This window comes from Neodiprion pinetum, chromosome 1 (assembly GCF_021155775.2).
Source record: "Neodiprion pinetum isolate iyNeoPine1 chromosome 1, iyNeoPine1.2, whole genome shotgun sequence".
Taxonomy (NCBI): domain Eukaryota; kingdom Metazoa; phylum Arthropoda; class Insecta; order Hymenoptera; family Diprionidae; genus Neodiprion; species Neodiprion pinetum.
The window spans coordinates 34,355,318-34,379,496 of NC_060232.1; the positions used below are offsets into that span (position 1 = coordinate 34,355,318).

General features: G+C 41.1%; 3 protein-coding genes and 2 long non-coding RNA genes across 10 annotated transcripts in view; 2 read left to right on the top strand and 3 right to left on the bottom strand.

Moving 5' to 3' along the window:
* LOC124225029 (Rap GTPase activating protein 1) overlaps positions 1 to 11,177 on the bottom strand; it is a 139,607-nt gene extending 128,430 nt beyond the window's left edge. The window contains exon 1 of the mRNA XM_046637416.2: positions 10,167 to 11,177. Coding sequence (XP_046493372.1) covers positions 10,167 to 10,966 — 800 coding nt within the window. The 5' untranslated portion in view covers positions 10,967 to 11,177. The remainder of the gene's footprint in view (positions 1 to 10,166) is intronic.
* LOC138191429 (uncharacterized) lies at positions 50 to 7,960 on the bottom strand. The gene is made up of 2 exons (XR_011177733.1): positions 7,431 to 7,960; positions 50 to 2,040 (listed from the first exon to the last, which is right to left on the bottom strand). It is a non-coding gene; the product is annotated as an uncharacterized lncRNA (long non-coding RNA).
* A 1,516-nt stretch (positions 11,178 to 12,693) lies between the features above and the next one.
* Positions 12,694 to 14,965, top strand: LOC124225031 (cytochrome c-2). Of its 3 annotated transcripts, none has more exons than XM_046637426.2 (4): positions 12,694 to 12,840; positions 13,897 to 13,949; positions 14,022 to 14,163; positions 14,392 to 14,965. In XM_046637426.2, exons 2-4 carry the CDS (start codon positions 13,911 to 13,913, stop codon positions 14,535 to 14,537), a joined length of 327 nt encoding a protein of 108 aa, XP_046493382.1. In that variant the 5' UTR covers positions 12,694 to 12,840; positions 13,897 to 13,910; the 3' UTR covers positions 14,538 to 14,965. The 3 variants fall into 3 exon arrangements, with proteins under 3 accessions (XP_046493382.1, XP_046493383.1, XP_046493384.1); XM_046637427.2 differs by lacking the exon at positions 12,694 to 12,840 and adding an exon at positions 13,181 to 13,324; XM_046637428.2 differs by lacking the exon at positions 12,694 to 12,840 and adding an exon at positions 13,403 to 13,489.
* Positions 14,966 to 16,409: 1,444 nt separating this feature from the next.
* Positions 16,410 to 23,411, bottom strand: LOC124225030 (zinc finger-containing ubiquitin peptidase 1). 4 transcript variants are annotated; one of them, XM_046637423.2, is made up of 10 exons: positions 22,899 to 23,411; positions 21,825 to 22,063; positions 20,824 to 21,053; positions 20,451 to 20,754; positions 19,911 to 20,329; positions 19,435 to 19,837; positions 19,227 to 19,354; positions 18,918 to 19,141; positions 18,792 to 18,832; positions 16,410 to 17,418 (listed from the first exon to the last, which is right to left on the bottom strand). In XM_046637423.2, exons 2-10 carry the CDS (start codon positions 22,028 to 22,030, stop codon positions 17,379 to 17,381), a joined length of 1,995 nt encoding a protein of 664 aa, XP_046493379.1. In that variant the 5' UTR covers positions 22,031 to 22,063; positions 22,899 to 23,411; the 3' UTR covers positions 16,410 to 17,378. The 4 variants fall into 4 exon arrangements, with proteins under 4 accessions (XP_046493379.1, XP_068994346.1, XP_068994345.1 ...); XM_069138245.1 differs by lacking the exon at positions 22,899 to 23,411 and adding an exon at positions 22,267 to 22,872; XM_069138244.1 differs by lacking the exon at positions 22,899 to 23,411 and having other exon boundaries at positions 21,825 to 22,234.
* Positions 17,288 to 20,709, top strand: LOC138191430 (uncharacterized). Its single transcript, XR_011177734.1, has 2 exons — positions 17,288 to 20,358; positions 20,486 to 20,709. It is a non-coding gene; the product is annotated as an uncharacterized lncRNA (long non-coding RNA).
* Positions 23,412 to 24,179: the final 768 nt, after the last annotated feature.

Here is a 24,179-nt window from a genome sequence, read left to right on the forward strand (position 1 = left end):
TAACAGTTCAGTGAATTTGAATGGTTTTACGGTAGACGAGCAGGGCGTGTGATAAGTAAATAGTTTATTGATTGATTTTACACATTAGTAAAATATATGAATATGATGATTAACGAGATATAACATTATTAAATCTTAATAGTGTTTAAATTAATGGGTATATACGTATTTGTGTCTGTGTCGTGTTTATGTGTACCGTCGTACGTACACGTACACATGCGTGTTAGACACATGCATACGGTGGTTCATATTTGGTGAGAGTAAGAGTACGTATAGTCTGATATAAGAATCTTCAATACAATATATAATATAACAGTAATTAAATAACATTCATATTTTTTCTTATTTTTTCTAACAACTAAATATTGTCTAACGTGGAACAAACTGGGCATCCGTTCACCAATTTGTTGATACAATTATTTTATTGGGATTTTGGAGAACTTGCCCGGGAGTCGAAAAACAACAAAAGCAAAGTTTAACGGTTATTCAAGAAAATTCGGCATCGTATACTTCTTTCCAGGAAAAGGAAGCTCACAGCGTTAGTCGACGAATAATTTTGATCGTCAGTAAAATTCGTGCTACGAAATTTATTCTTACGTATATTTTTCAGCCAAACGTGATCTGCAAAGTTATGTGCAAGCATAATTTGCGGCTTTTGAATAATACTTCAATCTACGCACTACCAGTGTACTGAATAATTTCGTATTAAATTATCGCGTGCGTGCATTCGAGCTAAATTATTTTCAATCGAAAGTATTTCCATGAATTTAGATTACAAATTTAAGTTTCAATTGCGCATCGCATTAGGATGATTGTAGCAACACCCAGGTTTCTCGCTCGGTATAACAATTTCGATAAACAAATCGCGTTTCAATTAAAAACTAATTAAGACATTGGGAATTTAAATCATCGCTCCCAAAAGCACCATTATTCCGCACGTATCTTATACCTTTTATTTCCACAAATCGATCCGACCTGCTCAGTAACTCCCAAAAAATGAGGCAAAAAACTTCCGACTTATCGTTTGCCCGAAACGCAATCGTGATTGACTAGTGAAAAGCTTCGTTGAAGTATTGACTGTAAATTATAAATGCCACGCAGATGATTCTGAACAAACCAAGTGGCTCGTTTGCGGATCGATCCATTCATGTTGCGATAAAATCAGCGAGAATGTGTGGATACGTTTGCGCAGAAGCCCTCATTAATTCTACATAACAGTGCTTTAACACAGCCTTTGATCGTACCGAGCGCGTGGGATGTAAGATGCAAATCGATAAGACGCAAATGAGAAATAAAAAAAATTAAAAGAATATAACATAAAAAAAAACAAGCGGCGAAAATAACTGGTGCCTTTATTACTCAATTGTTCGGATATGTTCGATGCGAGCTGATCCATGATTTTACCCCAGCATCGCTAATTCCAGACTCGCAGCTAGTCGTCGGATCAGACGAACCCGTAAATTCGTTCATCCGTACGAGCGGTTCCTTAGATTGGATCTGCGAACGCGAGTCCCGACGGCAAACGATCGTTCTACGACGTATTAAATAGCAGAAAATGACTCGATAAAGTATCTGAAACTTATACGATATAACAAGAGGTTTGGTAACGGTTTAAAGTCTAGCCTTAAATCACTGCAGCCGCGGTACGTATACGAATTAAACCGCAAACTCCTCTCTATAAGAATATTATAGTGATACGTGCTAGCTGCTAGAGTTCGCGTTCTAGCAACGCATTCGTCTCTTATCGTCTATGCATCCTCTATTTTCTCTGCAGGCGCTGCAGCTTCGACCTTCCGCAAGGCCGTGAACTAGCAGCCGATCTGCGGCAGCATCGAGGCTAGCCGGAAGACCCTCGTCCAGGCGAAGACGCCCAACGACCCCGATGACCGTGCTCCGGAACCTGACGACGAACCGCTCGAAAGATTCTGCTGGGATACCTGGGCTGAGTTGAGAGTTTCCCGGGCCGGCGTTCCCTGCACCGATCCCAAATCGCTCTCCGATTTCCTCTCCTTCTGCTGCTGCTGCGGCGAGTACTTCATTCTGCGGAAAGGTACGAAGATTATGCTTTGAGTTTTTACACCCTGGAAATGGATGAATATTTGTAGGTTTTTTTTTTATGCCGCAAATGATTAGAAGTTGAAAAAATTCTGGGTAATATATTTTTACGCATAACGAAGTCAACGCAAGCGGTTACGCTAACTCAAATTGCGTACACTCTCGTCATTCTGGATATTTGGAATCGTTCCGAGGCCTAACGATAGCCGACTGGTCTCAACTACCGATCGATGGTGACCGTAGGACCTCTTTGACCAGTTTTAGCCAATTTAGGCTGCTACCGGATCAACCTGCCCGATAACCAGTTCTCTGGATGGCTTTGTCGGAATTAGGTCGACGCGTTATTCCGTCTAAGGAGCGGTGAAAGGCCACGCGGTATTCTTTCTTAATTGACAATCGTCGGGCTACCGACCGTGCACCTATCTAAGGTGATCCTTGAGCTTTTTATGACGCGATTGAGCGTGATTACAGGAGTTAATTTTACCGGAGTGTGAGTTCGATCGTTCAGAAGAATTATTGACTAGACACTGATGATATGCAGAAAGACGCTTGACGCGGTAGAAGAGATTTTTTATACGTGAGCCTCGGTCGTCGACCTTCGAAAATTAACTTTCATTTTTTTCCTTGCTTGTTTCTATTTGGGCAAAACCTTATCGACAGTCTTGTTCCATCTTATCCGGTTGTGCGATTCTTTATCCCGATCTCTGGACGCGGTCGAAACCCATCCGATCTACCAAATGATAACGTTTTCTGAACAAGGTTTTCAAAACTATTGAAATGAGCTGTAGCTTAAATATACTAACATTCCTCCCTTGAACTATTCCACGAAAGTAATCATGAGAGTGATTATCGCTATCGGATGGTGGAATCTTCCTTTTAACCGTACAATAAACCATTCCCGCATGAACCAATAACATGCCTCCTAATATTTGGCTTCACAGAATCCAATGGCTGACGTTATTACGACTCCATTAGGCGACAGAGATTACAGTCGTCGTCCTCGCTCTTTACAGCTTCCTCGTTTCGCGGGTAAACATATCTGTTAGTCATATAACGAACGTGGAGGTCAGTTCGTGGCGTAGCAAAAGTTGTATTCAGCACGTTGATGATGGGTTATAAAACGGCGGTGCGTCGAAGATTTTACATTACTCGTATAACGCCGAGTGTTGCGTAGACTAGCAAAATTATTCCATCTAATCAGCAAACTTTGGATGTAAAAAACGCGTCAACCCCTTAATCTATAATGTTTCGTAGAGTGGGTGTAGGGCAAGGTGAATAGAAGATTATCGTGTGACCTGGAAAAGTTTCTCCGTTAATTAATTAGTCTGCGGTTCATTGTGATTAATGCAATGGCCTCGCCTCTGCTGCGCGGGGGCTTATTTGCGCAACTTTGATTACGAACATGACGTAACACTGCTGTATTACCAACGTCAAGACTACACAGGAATAGCTCCAGCATAGAGCAATCGAGTCAATTCGGAGTCAAGGGGATCCAAGTTTTTCACTCATTTTTTACGCTCCATTGCTGCACCGTGCTTAAGAGTCGCCTGAGGTCACGCCTCCGCTATTCCTCTCTATAACCGTCTCTGAGCTCCTATCTCTACGATGGTTAGCTCGTATCGTTTGCCCTTGTCCTACTGTTAGTCGAGCTACGATTTACGAGCTACGACACTCCCCGTTTCTGGCGAGTTTCGGGAAGAGGATAAGCTGGAAGCTAACTAAACGTCAAACTGCACCCTGAAACGTCTACTTTCGAAACAGGGCGTGTAATTCAATGTTTGACAGTTTCGCGTTAATGCGGACCAATTTCGGAAAGCCAATTCGTCGCGTCAGTCATCTCAACTTTACGGCCACAACAGTACAACACGCGGTGATTTGATGGTAATAGTGTTTTTATTGCAAAAGATTGACTATGTCAGGGATTGAATTCTAATTAATAACTTTTTTCTACTGAACTAATTGATGAACCAGCCTAACTGAGATTCGAATATTGATTAGGAAGATAACTGCACAGAGTTTGGAAAGATAGGATATCTGACGATTTAGAATCAAATAACGGTCGCTGAGTACTGTCATCGTTTTATTACAATTTTTCCTTAGTTAATAGTTAATTAGAGTAACCGGTTCAGAATTCACATCTGGGATAATATCCTCTAGACCAATGCGGTCAATACTTCCTGTATACTTCCGAGAACATTGAATTGCAAATTGCGAATACGATGTGGTTTATTCGTGTATTCCCCAGAGTTATATTTATACAGTGTATCCGATGCAGATCTAGATCGGGTGTAAACGAGGAGGAAAAAAAAACGAAGAAATTTCCCCAGAAGGGAGATGTTTGAATGAGGAAATCCAGAGAGCGCCGCCTTACTCGTTTATATACATATTTATATCACGTTTTTTTCGCAAAGCGATTACATCAGCAGGTCACGTGTATGGTATAGTACATAAGGTGTGCACGGACCCACGTGCGCTTGTATAAATAACGTATCTTTCCGCCTTCGATCTTGTCATATTTAAAGATAGACCGCGTGACGCGTTAACCATGTGCGATGGAATCAATTCCCTTCACCCGTCGCATCAGCATCGAGCTGTTATGCCTGTCTCACGTCGTATAGTCTAGCTACGTTTCAAGCGGAGCTCCCAGCGGCTTAATGAGCTAATGTCGTTACGATCGTTACTGTCATTACGATTAAACGCTATTAGCGTTCGCCCTCGGTGCTCGGTAGGTAGATATATACAGGTATAAATATCCGCCGCACCTCGTAACGCGTGTTATATACATGTACACCTCGTACTTCCGCGTACATCCTATAGGTACGTGGATAAAGAGCTCGGAGAAGGACTTGACCCGAATTCGGCCGAGACGGAAGAATGGAAGCTCTTAAACTAAATCAACGGAAAGAAATCTGCGGGGGGAAAAAGTGGCGTCGAAAACATTGCGCGAATCTGTCACTCACGTGTCTCGACGAGGAGTTTCCGAGTCGCGGGTCGCGCCTGCGTCGCTACGCCCTACGTCGTCGTTGCTCTCGAGGATCCGGAGGCCAAGCCCACGACTAGACCTACTTTTCTTCCACGATGGAGATCTGGGACAATGATTCTACCCGCAAACTCCAATTGGCCGTATATTATTTTTATAAAACCATCGCGAGTATTCGGTATGGAGCGCGATTTTTGTACCACCTCGGAAAAACGATCTACCGGTATACCTAGACGCTGTTTAAGATTGAACCTCGGATTCAGGAAGCGATTATCTACAGCGTGGACTTACGATTAATCGACTACGGCGCGTGCGGCTTCAATGAAAGTAAAAGTCGAATCAAACGAATTACCGGATTAGGCCGCGAGACCTTTTGTGGGACGGCTTTGGTAATTTTTTTTTTTTACCTTCTCAGTGTTGAGCAATGTTTCCGATGATTTTGAAAGTGACGAACGTTACGGTAATCGCTGGGGACTGGATTTATCCTTTGGTAAAGTAACAAGTTCTGAAATCGCTGCTTATGGCGTAATGCAACTGAAAACACTTCACACTTATCAATTTGCAGTGGCAAAACAACATGAAAACTGACCAACCAATCAAATTAGACCGGAAATTGGTCCATCGCAAGCCCCTCACATGCAAAGCGAATGGAATTGAAATCCAAGACTTTGTTCTTATAAAATTTTTGAGTAATTTCCAAAGCAGTACCGCACAATTGACGTTACATGATAATAATTTACATGATAAATATAAAGGTCATACCTAAGCGGAAGAATCTTGGCTTGTCGGTACTTTTGCAAATCTCTCTACTTGCAATATAGGCAATAAAAAAAAAAAAAAACTCTGCCAGACGTATTTTTACACGGCATAAGAATTTTTGGGATATTGATCTAGCTGCACGGTATAAGCGTACATCGGAGGCTGGCTGAATCTAGAGTAAACAAAATGCCAAATAAAACAACACACGGAGGGGCAAAGTACACAGCTTCGGTACATACTGCAGAGATACGTCGACGAATACAAGTGAAAATTCCTTTGCCAGCTGTCTCTCTCCCCGGCTCGGCTCCTCTCTGTGTACATATAACATATACCGCGTGCGCTTCGTAATCGATGGATACCGGCTGCAGTGGCCTAGTTTTCAGTATAATCTGTTTTATTTTCCCACTTTTATGTCCCGCTGGCTAGTTTGCTGTTCTGCCTCAATTTATACTCGTTTATTTATACGTATGCAACCACTATGCCTAAAATGTAACGCGTCGACACGAATGACTTTAGCTTTTTGCCCAAACGCGATGCCAACTTTATTGATTTAAGGTTTTTAACAGAATCGGATCGATTTATTCAACGAAAGGCTTCTCCTGTTTTTTTTCTTGTTTATTTTATTTTTTCTTACTCAGTTGGCTGCAATGACTTATTGAGTCATTCCATTTTTTTTTGTATAGATAGGTACTTGTTCAAATGAATTGTTGCTGCAGAAATTGTCTTTTCGTCGTCATATCTGCAATATTCATTATCCACGGATGGCCTATTTCGGAATGCTCTTCAAATTGCATATTATACGAATAAACGTAATGATACATGGTGAAAAAGTAATTACAACTATTCTATAGTGGAAGATTGGTTATTTTTGGAACAAGAAATCGATTGGGTAGATAAGACCAGTTGAACGGAAAAAGAACAAGTGGGTAATTTGGCCGACCTTGATGAGCCAGCCTAAAATATGCCCGTTCGAATACGTTTCAAGCTCGCAATAAAAAAAATATTATTCATAGCTATGCGACTCACGAGACGTGTTAATATCCCGAAAACCACTAGACCGATGAATTCCAAAATTTGGTTCGTTATTAGCTAATTGTAAGACGAGCCACGTCGACTGAGCCAAAAATCATCAAAATCCGTTGGTCGATCTTCGAGGTATCGTAATTGTTATTTCTTTTCGATGTTGTTAGTCAAATAATTTGAAAACTCCGTGACCGATGACATTCAAAATTCAGTCAGTTCTAGGCGGTAAGCCCTAAACGTTGGAATCTGTTTAAATCTCAACTTCAATTTTCAGAACGATTACAATAATTTGACCTTCTCTCTTTATTCCTCGATAAAAGGAGAGCGAAAAGTTAAAAAAGCATCTAACTGAAACCTTAGCGACGGACTTCAGACTGTGTAACTGAAATGAACGATCCTCACGTAACGCAGCATTGTGTTAGGCGTTACGTCAAGGATATGAAAGAGAAGAAGAGATAAAAAAAAAAAGAAACCGCAATAGAAGGTTGAAAACTGTGTTCACCGCAATGCGATGACGCGTTACGCTTTGTAAGCTGTACGTAATGTGAGTTAACAGAATGAATGAAAGAAACAAATTGATAGTGAAAAATAATTCAAGTGACTCGTCACTTACCTGGAGCCTCTCGGATTGGCCTCGCGCGTCTGGTTTTCGTTAGGAAGGAACAGAAAGTAACCGAAAGGAAGGCACACACTGCCGGGGCCCTTCGGGCTGATTCGAGCTGATACCACTCTACTCCCTCCGCGAGTCTGCGCGGTTTAGCACCATGTAGGTACCGGTGTGCAGGTGTAGGTGTGTAGGTGCGTAGGTGTGGAGGAGCGCCGGTGCACAAGAAGAGCGTCGTCGCAACGCAACGCCTGCGTTGTGTAAGGACGGCGAGAGACGCGATCGCTGCAACGAGCTCTGTATCTAATTGTAGGCTAACACACAGCGATTGCCGTCCCCGTCGCGTCCCCCGAACGCGCATGGCTCCGAGGAGCTTTCGTGGCATTGGGCCGAATCGTCGCGACGCTGAATCGACCCGGGTCTCCGGAAGCGCGGACCAGGATTCGCGCTTTCCGAATCCGGTTCCATCCGGATTTTACTCGAGGAACGCGGTTCTGATCACTACGGATGGATATGTTCAATGGGCTCTTTGGCCTGCGTAGACGTCGGCTATTGTGCTAGATTCGTTCCTTGTTAGGTCGTCTCTATGGGATTGGTTCAATTGGCGCAATTATCAGGGGACCGGTACACGAAGTTGACATCTTCACAAATGGGGAGTGTATCGATTTAACCACTTGTCGTTTCGGGCGAATGAGGTTTGATTTTTCAGATTTGTGTGAAAAGTCACTTACGCCGAAAACTCATTTTAGTTCATTGATCGTCGTCAGTTCAATATGTTTGTGCATATATATTGAAATCGGCGAATTACTGGAATTCATTTTTTAGGAGTTTTGAAAACTGCCTAATATATAGTAGTGAATTAGTTTGGATATATTTTCTACAATTTATAAAATACATTTTTTGCCAATCGAATAATATTATCGATAAAAGTCGTGCCTCTAGTTAGAACGTAATTCTATTTGAAATGTTGCAACAACTGCACGTCATCTTTTAACCAAGTTTCGAACTTTGTTAATTTTCATTTGATGTTGGTGCAATGACACATTGATGTTAAAGCTTTATTAGCTAAAAAAAAAGGATTTGATATTACAACCACCAAAATTGTAGTGTCGACAAATATAATCGCACTGAATAATTACTTGCACCATATTTTTTTGTGATTCCAACAGCATTCGAATCGTTACTGTAACTATACCAATTTCACTAGGATTTCCCTGTAACTTTCACCAATGGTACTTTTCTCGGTGATGGATGAACTAAAATGACTTTCAGGTAGATCGGATCTTGGCACATGACATTCCAACTTATTATCTTCATTGTATTAAAACTAACGTGTGTTCTCAAATATATATACAGCTGCAACTCATGAATATCTATTTTGTAGTAAAAACCTAGCTCGTACACTGGTCCCCTTCATGTTTATCGCAGGTGATTTTGCGGCTTGCGAGTTACAGGCGAGCTGCGATTCTAACCTTCTACAAAAGTCAGATAAAAGGCAGGAAAAGGCCACGCCGTTTGAAAGGGCGCACTGTTTCGTTCGGCGATAAAGCATTATGCACAGAAACCTGTATGCACGTAAGCAGTTGGGTCGATGGGAAATTTTATGTCTACATAACGTTTGTACATACAGCCGAGGGACAAATCCTCGTTTATCCCTTCAATCCCTGTATGCTGCACGCGTATAGACTGGAGCTGATACGTGTATTTTATAAATCCTCTGCTTCCCGGTTTATTCACGAACGGTGAAACGAGTGATGCTAATTTGGTTACAAATGCCTGGAGAATTTTTTTTAAATTTAGCCGTATTAATTCGAACATAAGAATTGTATACGTTGTGTGAAAAAAAAAATTTCACAACTCAAACCTAAAAATAAGCGATTTTGGCCGCCAACTGAAAGTTAAAAAAAAGGTTTTTCTCAATGAATGAGTGCTATGTAGAAAATGGCGAACCGTTTCTCCACTAGTGGGAAAAAACAGTTTTTGCCCACTATAGCGGATGGACATCTCGCCACTAGTGGAGAAATGGCCAACTTCACACTCACTCAGAATCGTCAGTTTTGCCCACTCGTTGCACAATATACTAAACTTTGAAGCTCGTGTCGTATCGTCTAAGCTTGAATGTATCGTATGTATTCGCAGTGTACATATGATAAGCTCATATACGTACGTCGCGAGTATATAAATAGTTGTTTGCTGCCACGACCAGGTTGACGGCGTGATCTGATTTTAAACTGCCGGATCTTCCGGGCAACGACATCACTGGAGTTTAACTCAAGCGATGCATTACTCGGGTTTCTAGGAATTATGTAGGTACCCGAGTACAGAGCGAACGCGGTGCAAAGATAATATCGGAAATAACTTCCTCCGCAGGAATGCCACGTCGTGCGCAAAAACCATCTTCGCAATTAACAGTCCAGACACCAAACATCTTCCATATAAACGATTAATTTTTACGTCCTTTCCAGGAAAAACACTCACTCATTTGTTCGCAAATTTTGAACGCTTGCTTCGGTTACACGAATTCGACTCCATCGATAATTGTATGTCCATAATTTACCAAAAAAGCGTAACGGAATTTTTGCAATAATGTTTAAAGTATACAATAATTATACAGCTAACGCTGCAGCTTTTGCGGTAGTAAGCAATAAACTCGGATGCAAGACGATCGGGAAAATTATACAACAGACTGTAAAGCGCGGCAAATTTTCCGATCAAGTCGCAAATACTCGAGGTTGAATAACTCACCATTGACGAGTGATGGTCTTCGAATACATGGCACTTTTGGGGGTCATCGGGCTGCTCGGCGTCGGAGGTACAGAGCTGTAGTTTCGAAACTTGGCAGACAGTGATGCAGATGTTGGAAGTGAAGTATAGGAACGATACCGGTGAGGGCTGTGGATGGAATGCTTAACGTTCCGTGACTTGATCTTGTGATCTGCAAAGTCCTTCCTCAGTTCGTCCAAGTTTTTGAGAGTCATCGGGGACGCGGGTACCGAGCTCGGAGCTTCGTGTGACCCTCGAGACGTCTTCACAGGCGAGTTTGACCGGGAAGAATGACGACGAGAGCCATGGCGCATTATGTTGGTCCACGATCGCCTCGACTTGGTCTTCTCGTAGGTGAAATTCTTGTCGGAATCTCCCGAGCTCGCCGTATCCAACGGACTGTAAGGTGATTGAGATAACGAATTTCTGTCGTACCATTTCCCCGGCGAAGAGGCGGTTGAGCTCGAACCTGACACCGAGGTAGGCCTGTGACGAGGATGAGTGAAGTTGTACCAGACCGACTTGGACTTCGAGTTTAGGTAGACCGGACTCTCCTGGTTTGGGCTGCTTCGAGGCGACCCAGGGAAACTCATGGGAGAGTTTTGCTCCGAGCTAGTCGGGTCCGGGGTCTTTGGACCTTTCAGAGACACCGAGCTGAAGGCTCGAACTAACTTGAGTCCCAGGCAATTTTTCGATTTTTGTTTACCGCGTTTCGAGCTCGCGTTCCCACCGTTTTGGGCTCCCTCCTCTTCGTCCGCAGAGTGATCCTTTAGACGGTTCATATTGTTCGTTGTGTTCGAGCTGCAGGGCCTTCCTTTCGTTGTGGGTAGATTTGTAGCCTCGTACGGAGAATTAGATATTTCGCCAGCAGAAATACACAAGTGATTTCACCTCCCGTTAAGCCTGCTCCAGACGCCTCCGGGGTAGTACATGGGTCCGTAAATCGCGAAATGTGTGACACCACTGGGATCTGGACGCGATTTGTACTTGACGACTTGTCGCCTCAGTCATCACTCATTCGACAAGCTACTGAACCGAATGAAATTGTATCTGTATCCCGGAGCTTGCAATTTCCTAGAGCCGAACCGCACTAAAACCGCTTTGCTACCACGACCGGGACGCGCGGCAGAGACGCTGGAAACGCACAAACCGCATCCTTCCTGCAGCCGCCCATCCAGTACAGACCTTTGCTCGCGTAATGTTGCGACATAGATTACTTCGCTGTGATAATTCAGATTTTCCCGTGGCAAAAGATAGCGAGATTAAGGGCTCGATTGTTACTTGCGCCCCGACTTATATCTCTGCAGAAGGTCCGGCCTTTGTCTGCCCCCGCGACTGACAAGGTCTTCCTCTTCCTGGTAAAACGAAACGAGTTTACTCCTCCGTCGTGTTATTCACTCTTCCACAATATTCACGTACGCGTGCAGCTATATGCTTAAAAATCGGAGCTGTTCACGAGCCGAGCACGCTTTTAAGAACCATCACGCACTATGCACGATATGGAAGTTGAGAAAAGGCAGAGGGATTCCTTGAGAGGTCCGACAATATCCTGAATAACGCGCAATGTTCGTATTTGGAACACGACTACAGAATATCCGTTTTCTTCGGTATTCGAATCAACGCGTTCAAAGTGTTTTGTCCTGACTCGCATGCTTTGTGGAATGTGTACTATATTAAAGCGTTGCGGTGTGATAAAAATTTTATGATGACATTCAGTGTGTCATTGCGATTATGTACATACATTGTGAAAAACGATATAACTCGTACCGATGGATGATGTTGAATCATTCGAAGTTCACATTCGACCACTTTCATTTTCTCTTTCATCGACCAACTCACTTTCGATTGTAGACATGTCGCAGTGATAACGAGAGCATTGAGACAATATGGTTGTTAATATATTGTTTGCCGTTAACGGGGGAAAAACTGCCTTGACCTTAAATGAATATGGTAAAGAGGAAATTCCTGGGAATTTCCAAGTGGTTATTGACCTTGTCAAGATTGAATTAAATATGGAGCGATGATAGCGTGGTTGGAAACCTATGAATGATCGTGAAATACTGCCATGATTATAACGCATGTGAGTGATTTCATGCGTCAAACGCATCTAACTGTGGTTGACCACATTTATGAAATGATAAAATTATTACACAAGCGATTAGTTCTAACTTTTGTTACAATTAATGGCCCGTAAAAAATTTCAATCCATTTTATCGGTATGAATTTGAAATATCAGATCTTCGGAACTGATTGAAAACCACAAAGAACTGAGTTTCAATAACAAACGAAAAATAACAACGCGATAAGAACATAGATGAGCAAATGAAAAACAAATAAACGCTGTAACGTATTGATTAAAAGAGATTGAAAGAAAAAACATTTCAAATCATCGGTCTTACAACAGATTCCCGACATATCGACATATCCGAACCACACGTGAAAGCCGGAAGATGGCGCGCCTATTTAAATTCCGTTGCTTGCAGAGGTTTCTCTGTGCAATCTCAATTTTCGACATTCGAGACTCTCGATTGCTCGAACTCCAGGGTCGACAGCAGAGAGCATCGCAATCGTTCAATGTCCATTTGGACGAGCTAAGCGTGCAGATCGTCAGATCATTTTCCGGTTAACGTTGAATCCGTGCAGTTGTCACACGCAGGTAATTTCAATTGTTACTAGACTTTTTAAAACCAGAACTGACGGTGCTACAATTCTATAAATAATCCAAAAACCGTCTCGTGATCGTCTATCAATTGTTCTTAATCCTATAATTTTCTCTGATAACATGGATTTGTATTCCGAACTTGTCGTTTCTGCTAACCCTAAATACGCGGTGTATCTGGTTCGAGCCAGAACACTGGATCACTGTGAATTTTTAATTGACATAAAGCGCGGGATTATACTTTGTTCCAATCTGTTTCCAATCTTCATGGCCTCAGCCGTAGTCACGTGCGTTATATAACGATTGCTGGCTGTGAGCCAGTGTCCTACTCCCCCAAATACGCATGCCTAATACCGTTGGCCGGGCGATGTGCGAAGTAGAGTGAGAAACACTGGGCGGTGATCGCGAATCTAACGTCACACGTTGCGTTAGAGTGCCAGCGTAAAAAAGGCGTAGGTTTCGCGGACAGAGGCGAATAAAGGTGACATACAATTTATTCTTGTAACGAGTAGTGCGCAATGCGTTGCATTCAGCTCTGCGATGTTGAAATTCTGATCCTCTTCATCTTTCCTACGGGTTATATTGTAAACGGGTGTAAGAGCCAACTGCGCGCATTCGGCTGACGTAATCGAGCGCAACATATTATGTCTGTTTGATTTTATCTAGTTTTAAAGAATTTAAAACAAGTTCGTCTGTCGAACATTGTTCAAGGCTGATTCGATAATCTCCAACAATACGCGGAATCATTTCGTAACATCTAGATATTATGCAAATACCCTAGTTTCGCTCTTGATCCCCGCATATATGTTTGCACCTTGAATTCGAGATCAATATCACATGACCTAGTTGAGATGATCTTTTCCACTTTTATCACAATCACTGTCATGATCAAGCATGGATAAATCTGCTCAATGATTGATTTATAATGCTGGTTTCAAAACTTGCACTTCCAATGCTGTAATTGTTTCACTACGCGAAGCGATTTTTTCGTATTACAGTCACTGAAATAAAAATTTATAAGCTTCAGCTATAACTCGTATTTTTTTTTTGCAGATCTCATTTTAAAGATGGGAGTACCAGCTGGTGATGCGGAAAAGGGCAAGAAGGTCAGTACTGTTGAATTAACAACCTAATTGTAAAATATCTATGACTGTTCCTTCATTCTAAACTGCTTTCAGATTTTCAAGCAAAAGTGCATGCAGTGCCATACCGTAGAAGCTGGCGGTAAACACAAAGTAGGACCCAATTTACATGGATTGATCGGTAGAAAAACTGGTCAAGCCGCAGGCTTCAGTTACACAGATGCGAACAAAGCTAAAGGTAACTAAAACTATAATAAACGCGTGAATGGTTGTCTTAGAATTTAATTTTTATTTTAGTACAAATCATTTCCGTCTTGGCAAGGTACATAATTAAAATGTACCGTGAAATTTACAAATTGTAAAGCGAGTTGCATTGACTTTTGTGTACTAGATTGTGCTAGCTAATTTTATTTGATGTTTTAATGTGAGATGACTGGTTAATCATAAATTTTTTATCACTTGATAGGAATCACCTGGAATTCGGATACCTTATTCGAGTATCTTCTCAATCCCAAGAAGTATATCCCAGGAACAAAAATGGTGTTTGCTGGTTTGAAGAAAGAAGATGAGCGTGCAGACCTTATCGCTTACCTCCACCAAGCCACTAAGTAATTAGAAAATTTGAAGAAATGGCAGAGATCATGTGACAGATAGCGAAGACAACTCTAGTACAAGTATCACCTCTGACTTCGTGTTCCACATTTTCATAAAATTCGTTACAAAATAGTGATTCCTAATATACGATAGCTGAATTATTATTGTCATCTAACGATCGATTAAATATAGTGATATCATTGTAATTATGTAAATGTTAAATGACAATGCAGCTGTCTGAAAGTAACTGCTGTATTTGTTCAAGGTATTCGACTATGTAATAGTGTTCAACTCTGGTAGTTGATCAGGATTTGAATCCTATTTATTGTAATTGTATCAATTGAATTGTGCATTGACCACGTAGGTATTATTTTTCTGCTCATCATCAGACAGCATAGGCTTGATGCTGAAGTTCATTGGCTATTCATTAAACCGTAATTATTTTATCTGGTAATTTTTTTATTCAATTTCTCCTCCAACATAATTTATACTAATCACAGTGGCAAAGTTTATACCACAGTTGATTTCGTATGTGGTCATTATAGATAAAAGAATGTGTGATTTAGAAATCGATCTAAACTACGAACCTCGATTTGCAGAACGCTTATCTCCAAGGTCAAATCGTACGTTTATCACTGTTGTAAGCAACTCTATGGGAAATTGAAATTTCAGGTCAAAAATATATCGACCTATTAGCTAATTACGAGTTGAAGCAACGGTTTATTTCGTCATAAGATTAGTTAAATAACTACAGGGAAAATGATGCGGAGATAAGACGTTAGAGAGCACGGAAAATTTCCTATCTTTCGTAGTTGACCTCGACTGGACCCTGAAAATATACGGTTGCGTGATGCTTGAATCCCAATGCTAGACAGATGCTGCGTGTGCGTTTCATGATTATTGCGCAGTCTTGCATCACATTGCGTTTTCAGGTGCAATCTTCCTCGTGGTTATTCGTTGAAATGTAATTCGACCATCGTTCGACTGAAGCAGTAACGCATCAGTGTGACAATCGAAATTGCAATCGATGCTCGAATCACGAGACCTGCTCGTTATTTCTGTATGCGTTCTTAAGTCTCGCTACCGGTGCGTGAAGTCGCTGATAACCTCCAAGTTTCAATCGTTGTCGTTATCTTTGTCATCGAATACTCTGTCCAATACATATTTCGGAAATGGGAACTACCGCGGCTAAAGAAGCGAGCCCTCAAGAGGTGGAAAGCAAACCGGAGCCCGAAAAGAAATTGAAACCATGTTGCGCGTGTCCCGAAACGAAAAGACCGAGAGACGCTTGGTGAGTAATTACTGCGTATGAAATTTAAAACTTGTAGGTTATGTTAAAATTCTTCTCCGTGCAATTAGTGCAGATGAAAAAATATAAATTTGACTCACTGGACGTCCTTACTTTTATAATTTTGCAGTATAATCGAAAAGGGTGAAGAAAACTGTGGAGATTTGATACAAGCGCATAAAGAGTGTATGAGGAAATTGGGTTTCAACATATAAACCGCATTGCCACAGTCTGGCATGAATATTGCTTGGAAGGCTTATGTCTTTGGGGAATCCATGCAAGAATTAAGTATTTATTAGCATTGTATTCTAAGAACAAAGGAATCTATTCCACACAGTCATTGTATATTAAACTCATGTAAATAAATTTAGTGTTAATTAATAGTTGGATTTTTCTTCTTCAGTGTGGACAGAATCCTTGGGCTTACTTGGATTGAGTTCATACTAAAGTTACGATAATATTGATATCCGAAGTGTCCTAGGGCAACTGCACCGCTAACTCTTTGTATCAATGAGTTTGATGACTTCTTGCCACGAACTGCCCAATTCATAATTATCAAAGTATGAGGCAGAAATATTCAATGACGGTTTTTTAAATATTCCTTTCCATTTCAGGGAAATAAGTGTGGGGTTATAATAAGAATAGCATAACTCATCTATGTTGGGAATTCTAACAAAGCATATATTTTGACCTGACGTATGGATAACATTTAAATTTCATTGCATATAACAATATCAGTATATTCTTAGACTGCTATCCCAAAAAACTGAATATTTATGTATATTCGTTGATGTAAGTGTAATATAATATAATTTTGACAATCTTTGTAATAATAAGGTCGAGTAACCAGATTCGAAACAATTTATCTAATGTCATTTATAGTTTAATAACGTGAAAGAATTATAGCAATACAGTCTTGTGCACCATAAGAGTTGACTGTATAGTATTTTATACCGTGCTGCTGTTGGTGTCTCAGAATTATAAAAACAAGAAATGCCAATTAGGAAATGAAAATTCCAATAATTGGAAATGAATAATTCTTAAACCATAGGTATATAAAAATTGAAATTTTTTACAAACTTGCTTACTCTTGTACATCTATCTTACACTCACAGTTAATTCCAGACATTCTTACTAATCATCAATTCTCAAAGCATCAATATCGAAAGTTTCACACTAACATTGAGTAAAGACGTAACACCTATCAATAATTATCCCTATTACATACAATCTGAACCGAAATTAGGAGTAATTTATAATCGCGAGACACCTCCAAACATTTTCAAATACTTAAGTTATAATAAATAAACCTTAAGAGAATTAATTTAACGTACATACTGATAGAGAGTCTAATAAGTCGTATAACGATTAAGTATTGGACTGAAATTTTCACAGCATTGTGGTGGACTTACGATCTAGGGAGTAGGTTTGCCTTATATTGATTAACGTAATTAAATATATTACTTATAATTTGTATGAAAGTAGTTGTACTTTATATGTGTGGAACGAGTGAGTGCAGTTTATGGGACGAGTGTTGATTGCTGGTGCGACGTTTGGTAAAGCCCCTTTTTCTAACGCTTCGACTTAAATCTTATAACAGAGTTTGATGCCCTAAAAAATCAGCAAAAAATAAAAAATTAAAACGATAAGCAAAAAGGAGGTTAAAAAAATTCATGTAAAACGTTAGGCCTACATTAACTGAGTTTGAATAGATAATTTGAATTCATTTGTGCCGTAAGGTATAACATAATGATGATATAGTGGTGAAAAATTTTCAATTAAAAATGCAGTCCAATGATCAAGAAAACGTGAAAACTTTGATCCTAAATATCAAGGCAAAAGTAATTAAAATGCAGTAACAATATACCTATGTATACATTTGCATACATACAATGGTCCCTAATCAACTAAATAACATGGATTATAAGGAGTTTGGAGTGTAGTCAAAAATGCTTTGGTTAGTAAGTGATTAGCAATAATTAGATAATAGCATCACAGCTACATAAGGGGTTCTTTTCCGATCCCGGCCATCACATCCAGTATACACACAAAACAATGATTAGTTGGCGATCAATAAAAGAATTGACATAATTAGCATTGTTTGTAGATATTGAGCATTGACGGCAGATAAATGGACACTTATTATTGGCTCACACCTATTAACCTTTCAGTCCTCGAACCGTCCTAAACTTTACCGTTGTGACTAAAGTCAGGTATGCACTTAACATGCTCAACTGGAAGAGTTTGGAATCTCATTGAGTGCTAAACGGTAATAATCGAGCAAAGATTTACTTCTTTTTTTTTTGAGCATGTTTACTCTGGGCCGGGCATTTCGGAATAGTCATAAAATTTTAAAGTGTCTCTGCATGATACGAATACAACTTAATTACAAAATTAATTTCCCGACTATGTATATACATATACAATATATATACCTATATGTTTTTGTATGGTTTTGACTTGATCACAGGTACATTCTCGAGAATATATTTATCATTAAGAGTTTATCCTTAGATGAATCGGCCAAAAAAATTGTAATGTCATAACGAAAATGTCTAGACGAAACCACAGTAGTGTATGTAGAAGACACTTTAAAACTCGCGTCTGACGAATAATTTTATATAATATCTCTTTTATGTATAGACTAGTGTAAATTCGTTCGAATTATTTTACTATCTACACTCGATATAATTTGAAGAACGTTAAACTCAGATATAATCTGGTCCTATCCACTGATAGCTAGGGTTGTAAGAATATTCATTCATTAATCAACTATAATAAGAACGTTGTGTTAGATTTCTACTAGTAGACTATTGTCCCATGGTCACGAAGTCTTGTTAGCAGTGACACAGATTAATTCAAAGGTATTATGATTGACACTCGTCATGGCAGCGAGGAAATACCATAGGACAGTTATCGAAGGACGTAGGTTATTGTTATTATTACTACTATTGTAATTATTGTTATTATTCACTGAATCTCACCTATCCTGTGGGATGCGCATCGATCGTAGCACCTTGCTTTGCTGAAATAATTAAAACAATTAGTTCCCTCGACTTTTAAGTAACGAATGAAATAAGCTAAAGAAAATATTAAACTATAACACTAACTTGATACTGAGCTTCCGAATCCATCATACCAGTAACAGCTACTACTTGGTACTGTCTAGCCTTCATCGCTGCAGCAGATTTGCGTACGAGGCGCATCGCACCAGGCGCACTACTGGTGCTGCTGAACTGTGACATTTGGGAGGGGCTATGGCTTGGATCTAATACTAACATCGTGATTGAGCCATCTCTTAATTGTTCTACGCCCATTATTGTTCGGCTGTGACCTGGCATATAGAAACTCAATTGACATATCTGTGTATATTTGTAGTTTCAAAATAGGTATTCTATCAAATGACTATTCCTTGCTACCTTGGTGTTGCAAATACAGTGGTGGCTTGAACTCTTCTGTTTTGTGGAAGTATTGTAGGACCCAATTGAACATTTCTGGATGCCCACCGTCAGAACTTGTTGGTATATGAAAATCAATCAGCTGGCATCTATGTATAATAGAGAACATTTATGTGCTTGAGTGTTAACTTCATCGAAACTTATTTGAAAAATGGAATGCAAGTCACACCTTATCCTCAAACTGGACAGAAGTGTTACAACTTCCGTAGCACCGATCCATTTTCTTGTATTGACTAGTTTACTACCGAGTTGTTCAGCACCTTGGACATCAAAGCCTTGTGCCCAGGCCCATTCAACTATTGTTTGAAGTCGGGAAATAGATGGCATGGCACTGCGAGATGGGCAGTCGGTAGTACTGCTGCTTCCTACTCCAGAGCCCCACGCCTTGTAGACTAAATCATTGAAACCCGTATGTTGCAGCAAACTGGAAATTAACATCTGCATGTTCCTGTATCCACACCCCCAACCCTTATCACCGTAAGTTGACCCATAATGGTCGACAGTGGAGCACATTAAAGTGGTTACTACGTTACTGCATGCCTGACTGACTGCTCTCACTTTTGGAACCAGTCCTGCAAGCATCAAGATAAATTTTTTTACGATCCCTTTCCTTTTTTTAATCAATCTACATTGCAGGTAACTTACCACGAGTGCAGGAGCTACCGTCATCGATCCCACTGCTCTCGGCAACTCGGAGTTCGATTTGTCTTTCATAATAATCGGCGACTGACATTTCACCGGCATAGACAGCCCGTTGCATGTTAGTTACACTCTGCTCCCGAAAGTTACCCTGATTATCCATACCATACTGTGCTCGCAACATCTCAAACTCACGCTGCTCTCTTAACCTTCTCACTTCCTTCTCCCTTCTCTCCATATCCTTAGCCAATAACCGATCGCTAGATATATCCGGGGTCACCGGCGAGGGTGCACTTTTTTTATTGAAATGCTCCTCTATGTGAGCAGTCAGCTCATCGCTGTTCGTAAACGAAGTGCTTAAGCAAACGGGACAGGTTGGTGTGTAGCTTCCATTTTGTTCACACATCGCTGTGCCATTCGCTGGGCTAAATGAGAAAAGAAAATAGTCGATATTGTGAGTAAGATGCATTTTCTAACCATTTGAGAACTCATTGGATTGTTACGCATCCATATTCTATCCAATAAAACTACGAATAAATTTCTCACCTAAGTATATCTTTGTGTTCAATGTTGACATGTAGTTCGAGGTCAGATGCATGGGGAAAAGATCTGACGCAGAGAGGGCAGTTGAAAACACTGTCTCTAGATGGGGGTGATTCTGGTGGATAGGATGGTGACGTTAAATCAAAGTGTTGACGATTGATGTGCTCCTCAAGCCTTAGTGGGCTATCGGAGGTGTAGGGACACATTGGACACTCCTGTACGAGTGGCCTAGGTGAAGCATGTGAACGAAGCTGAAGGTTCAGGCCAGAACGAAGAGGAGAACCATGACCAGCGGCACCCTCGGGTACTGAAACGCGAGAACGTTTCAAGATGCGTTTGCACCGTGATTGAAGAAGGCAAAAGTAAGCAGACCTACCGTTAACAATGCTACTGTTGTTGTTGTTGTTTATATTATTATTTAGATTTGAACTGCTGGATTTCCGCTCTTTCTGCAATTGCTTGGAGGGTGGCGGAGAACCCCAGCCGTTTTGGAGGTGCGGGGCGTACGGAGATGCTGGCGGGGAAGGCCCTCGGCATTCGTCATAACGATCACTGTCCGTTGTAGGATCGTCGTCGATGAAGGCCATCATATCGTTCTCCGGGGTGCTGGAAACATTTGATCAATTAATACCGGTTCGCGTATCATAAAACGTGATTACTCGATTTAACGCCCAACTTCAGTCTCGCAGCAAATAGCTCGCTACGCGTTTGACTCGGCAATAAGTTGACGTATGAAAATTGCACAGTGGTTGAGAATTTTTACCGTTTTCTTTTGGTCAAACGACCGTTACACGTGTTCAACATCACGAAGTGTGGTTAGAATTGCGCTTTTTACTTGATCAACGAAATTTTAGACAAGCGATCCAACGAGGTTACTCCTCATGACACAACTACATGCCGCAACTGCCACATATATTTAGTTCCCAACTCTAGGCCTAATTCAAAATATCGAACAGCTGATCTTTTGCAGATCAAGGTTGGCAAGGTTGTAACACGATTGGATAGCAGATTAAGCCTGCTTGATGAGAAGAATTTATCCATCCTTTTACTTGGCGCTAACGTATTTAAACGATTTATTACGGCCGACAAACGTTTTATGCGATTAGCTTTAATAAGATCGGGGATACGTGCTCCAAAACATATCGACTTACAAAATGTTAGATCATCTGACAGTGATTTATATCAGTTGCTGATCCGTTGTGCTACGTATGGTAACAAGCATTAAAAATTATTTGAATGTTAATTCAAATGGCGAATTATATTTATTTGTGGCGGTAGACTGCATTTTTATTCTGTCTGAATCTAAACCTTTGATTAAACGTTATAAGTATCGAATTCGGAGATTTATTTTACAGTATGAAAATTGTAAAAAAATACCTTGGAGTTAAGTAGTCTAGGTGAGCGCTGTTCACGTGGACGAGCATTTCGGCAGGTGAAACCTCACCGAGGTCACAAAAAGGGCAGCTAGCTGCTCCTTGAAGATGATAGACTACCATGTGCGATCTCATTTCCTCATCGTTGAAGCCTTCCAGACCGCAAATTTCGCACGTGTAGCTCATTTCCAACGGTTTACTCGATGCCATGTCGATATTTTAAATATTATTCGCTCTATAAATCTGTTTGATATGAATTTGACGTTATTGTTTTTTGACATTTATGTTAAGCAAAACACCAAGTATGTGAACAATTTATTGATTCACTGTTGTATTCTTGAGAAGAAGTAACGATCTTAAGTGTTCAGTGTATGAAAGAATGTGAAAAATGAATATCGTTAAATGAGTATAATAATTACACTTTTTGATTGAAATATATTACAAACCGGTTGAAAGTAGATAAATTATGGTGTTCCGCAGGAGAAAATTTGATTCTTTGAGATTTATTGAACAAATGAAAATAATAGAAGCCGATTCACGAGCGGTGTATTAGTCGGTAAATGTTTAATCTTAAAGTTCCGTTGAAAATCGCTAGAAACACAGTCCGCGGGCATTCTAAACCGAAAATTTTTCAACGCGAGGAAGAGCGATTAACGCGCTATTCCCGGTAATACTTTGGAAGTAAGCATACAACGACGTGTAACTCGCGGGATATTTTCGGTTTGAAATAACCGCCCATGGACTGCAGGCGTTGCTACCGCACATCGTACACAACACCGATTATTCCCACTTGGACGACGGGTCACGAATCAATTGAATCTCGGCCGAAAGGCGACGAGTAACGAAGGTAATTATCATTCGGAATAATCCAAATCCACGAAGACGACACTGGGCAAATAATTAATCCCGGCAACGGTTATGCGCGAAAATATGTGAACCGCACCGTGTACCTCGACTACAATTGACCATATCTAGGGCAGAGTGTGGGTTGAGAACAGGAAGTGGAGCAGGGTCTATTTGTCTAGGATGACCCATTTCGGGCGTGGGAACCGCAAGGTGTTAATTAAAGATCACTTACTTGCACGGATTGGCACTGGACGCGACGGAACTGTCTACGAGAAAAGCGATATTATGCAACACGGGTCGGGTTCCGTGTAGGCTTGGTTGCCTAACACGGTGCCCTGACTTCCTCCATATGCGAAATTTTCTACCCCCAACGCGCACGGCGCTACGTTTTAGCCACTGTTCCCGTTTCCCCCAGCTTCGGAACGGTCGCGCTTCTTAGAAGGCTGGCGTTTCACTCGCTCCGCGGAACAAGGATGTTGTTCTCGCGACAGGGTTCATGGCTTACGGGAGGATAAAGAAACTGAAGAAAGCCCCTTGGCGACGACGCGATGGCACCCCGCGTCACACGTACGGTTCTTTGACAGTTTCCAAGGCATGGGCCTTGGAAGGGGTGCAGTCGTCGTTACTCGCAGGTGTAGTTACAACTGGCATAATGCACGCTTGGCACGAAAATGCGGTATATGCATGGCTGTATTATACATGGCTGTTTATGCGGAAGAGCGTATCAGCCATGGAGCGGATCGAACGTGACCTCGAGATACTGGAACACAGGGGGTCCAAGCCGTGGTGCGCAAACGCGGAAACATCGCGCCTGGCTCTCAACCCCTTGACTACATTTTCAGGTCACGACTACCACCCTCTTCCGGCTTTTACCCCGTCGGTAAACCGACGACACTCTCCGATATTGTTTACTCTTGAGGTTTATGAATTTCGATCGATTTCGCCAGGCTCTAACAAATCGCTACGTTATTCACCGGATGTAACCCTGAACTCCGTTTACAAACAAATCACACCGGTGAGATCAACGTCCCTTGCTGTATTACGTCGCATTAGTTTCTACCGTGATTTGAATCAACGAAAGATAGTCACGACAGCTGTTCACGCGAATAGTAGAGGGTTTCGTATCGATCATCCGGACTGAATTGTAACCATCCGCGGAGCAAAACTTCTCCTATCTATAAGTCAGAACATTTTTTGCACGTCTTTGCGAAGCCACGAGCCATGCGGTCAAAGTCTAGACCGGACGATTCGACGACCCTTTATATAACTAGGGTAAGCAACAAGGGTGGAAAAACTTTGTCAGCGCACGGAATTGCGGAATTTTTACAGTAAATTAATATTACTCCCGTGATGCAGGGTGGTTTTGTACGCGAATGTTTTTATCACTTCACGTGGTTTTCGGTGCACTCTTGACAAGTGCAGTTTCGAACGCAGAAAAATGAAGGAAATGTGTTTGCGTGTTGAAAGCCAAGTTGAAGCATCTGTTAAACGTTCTCCCGAGACTCTTTTCCGC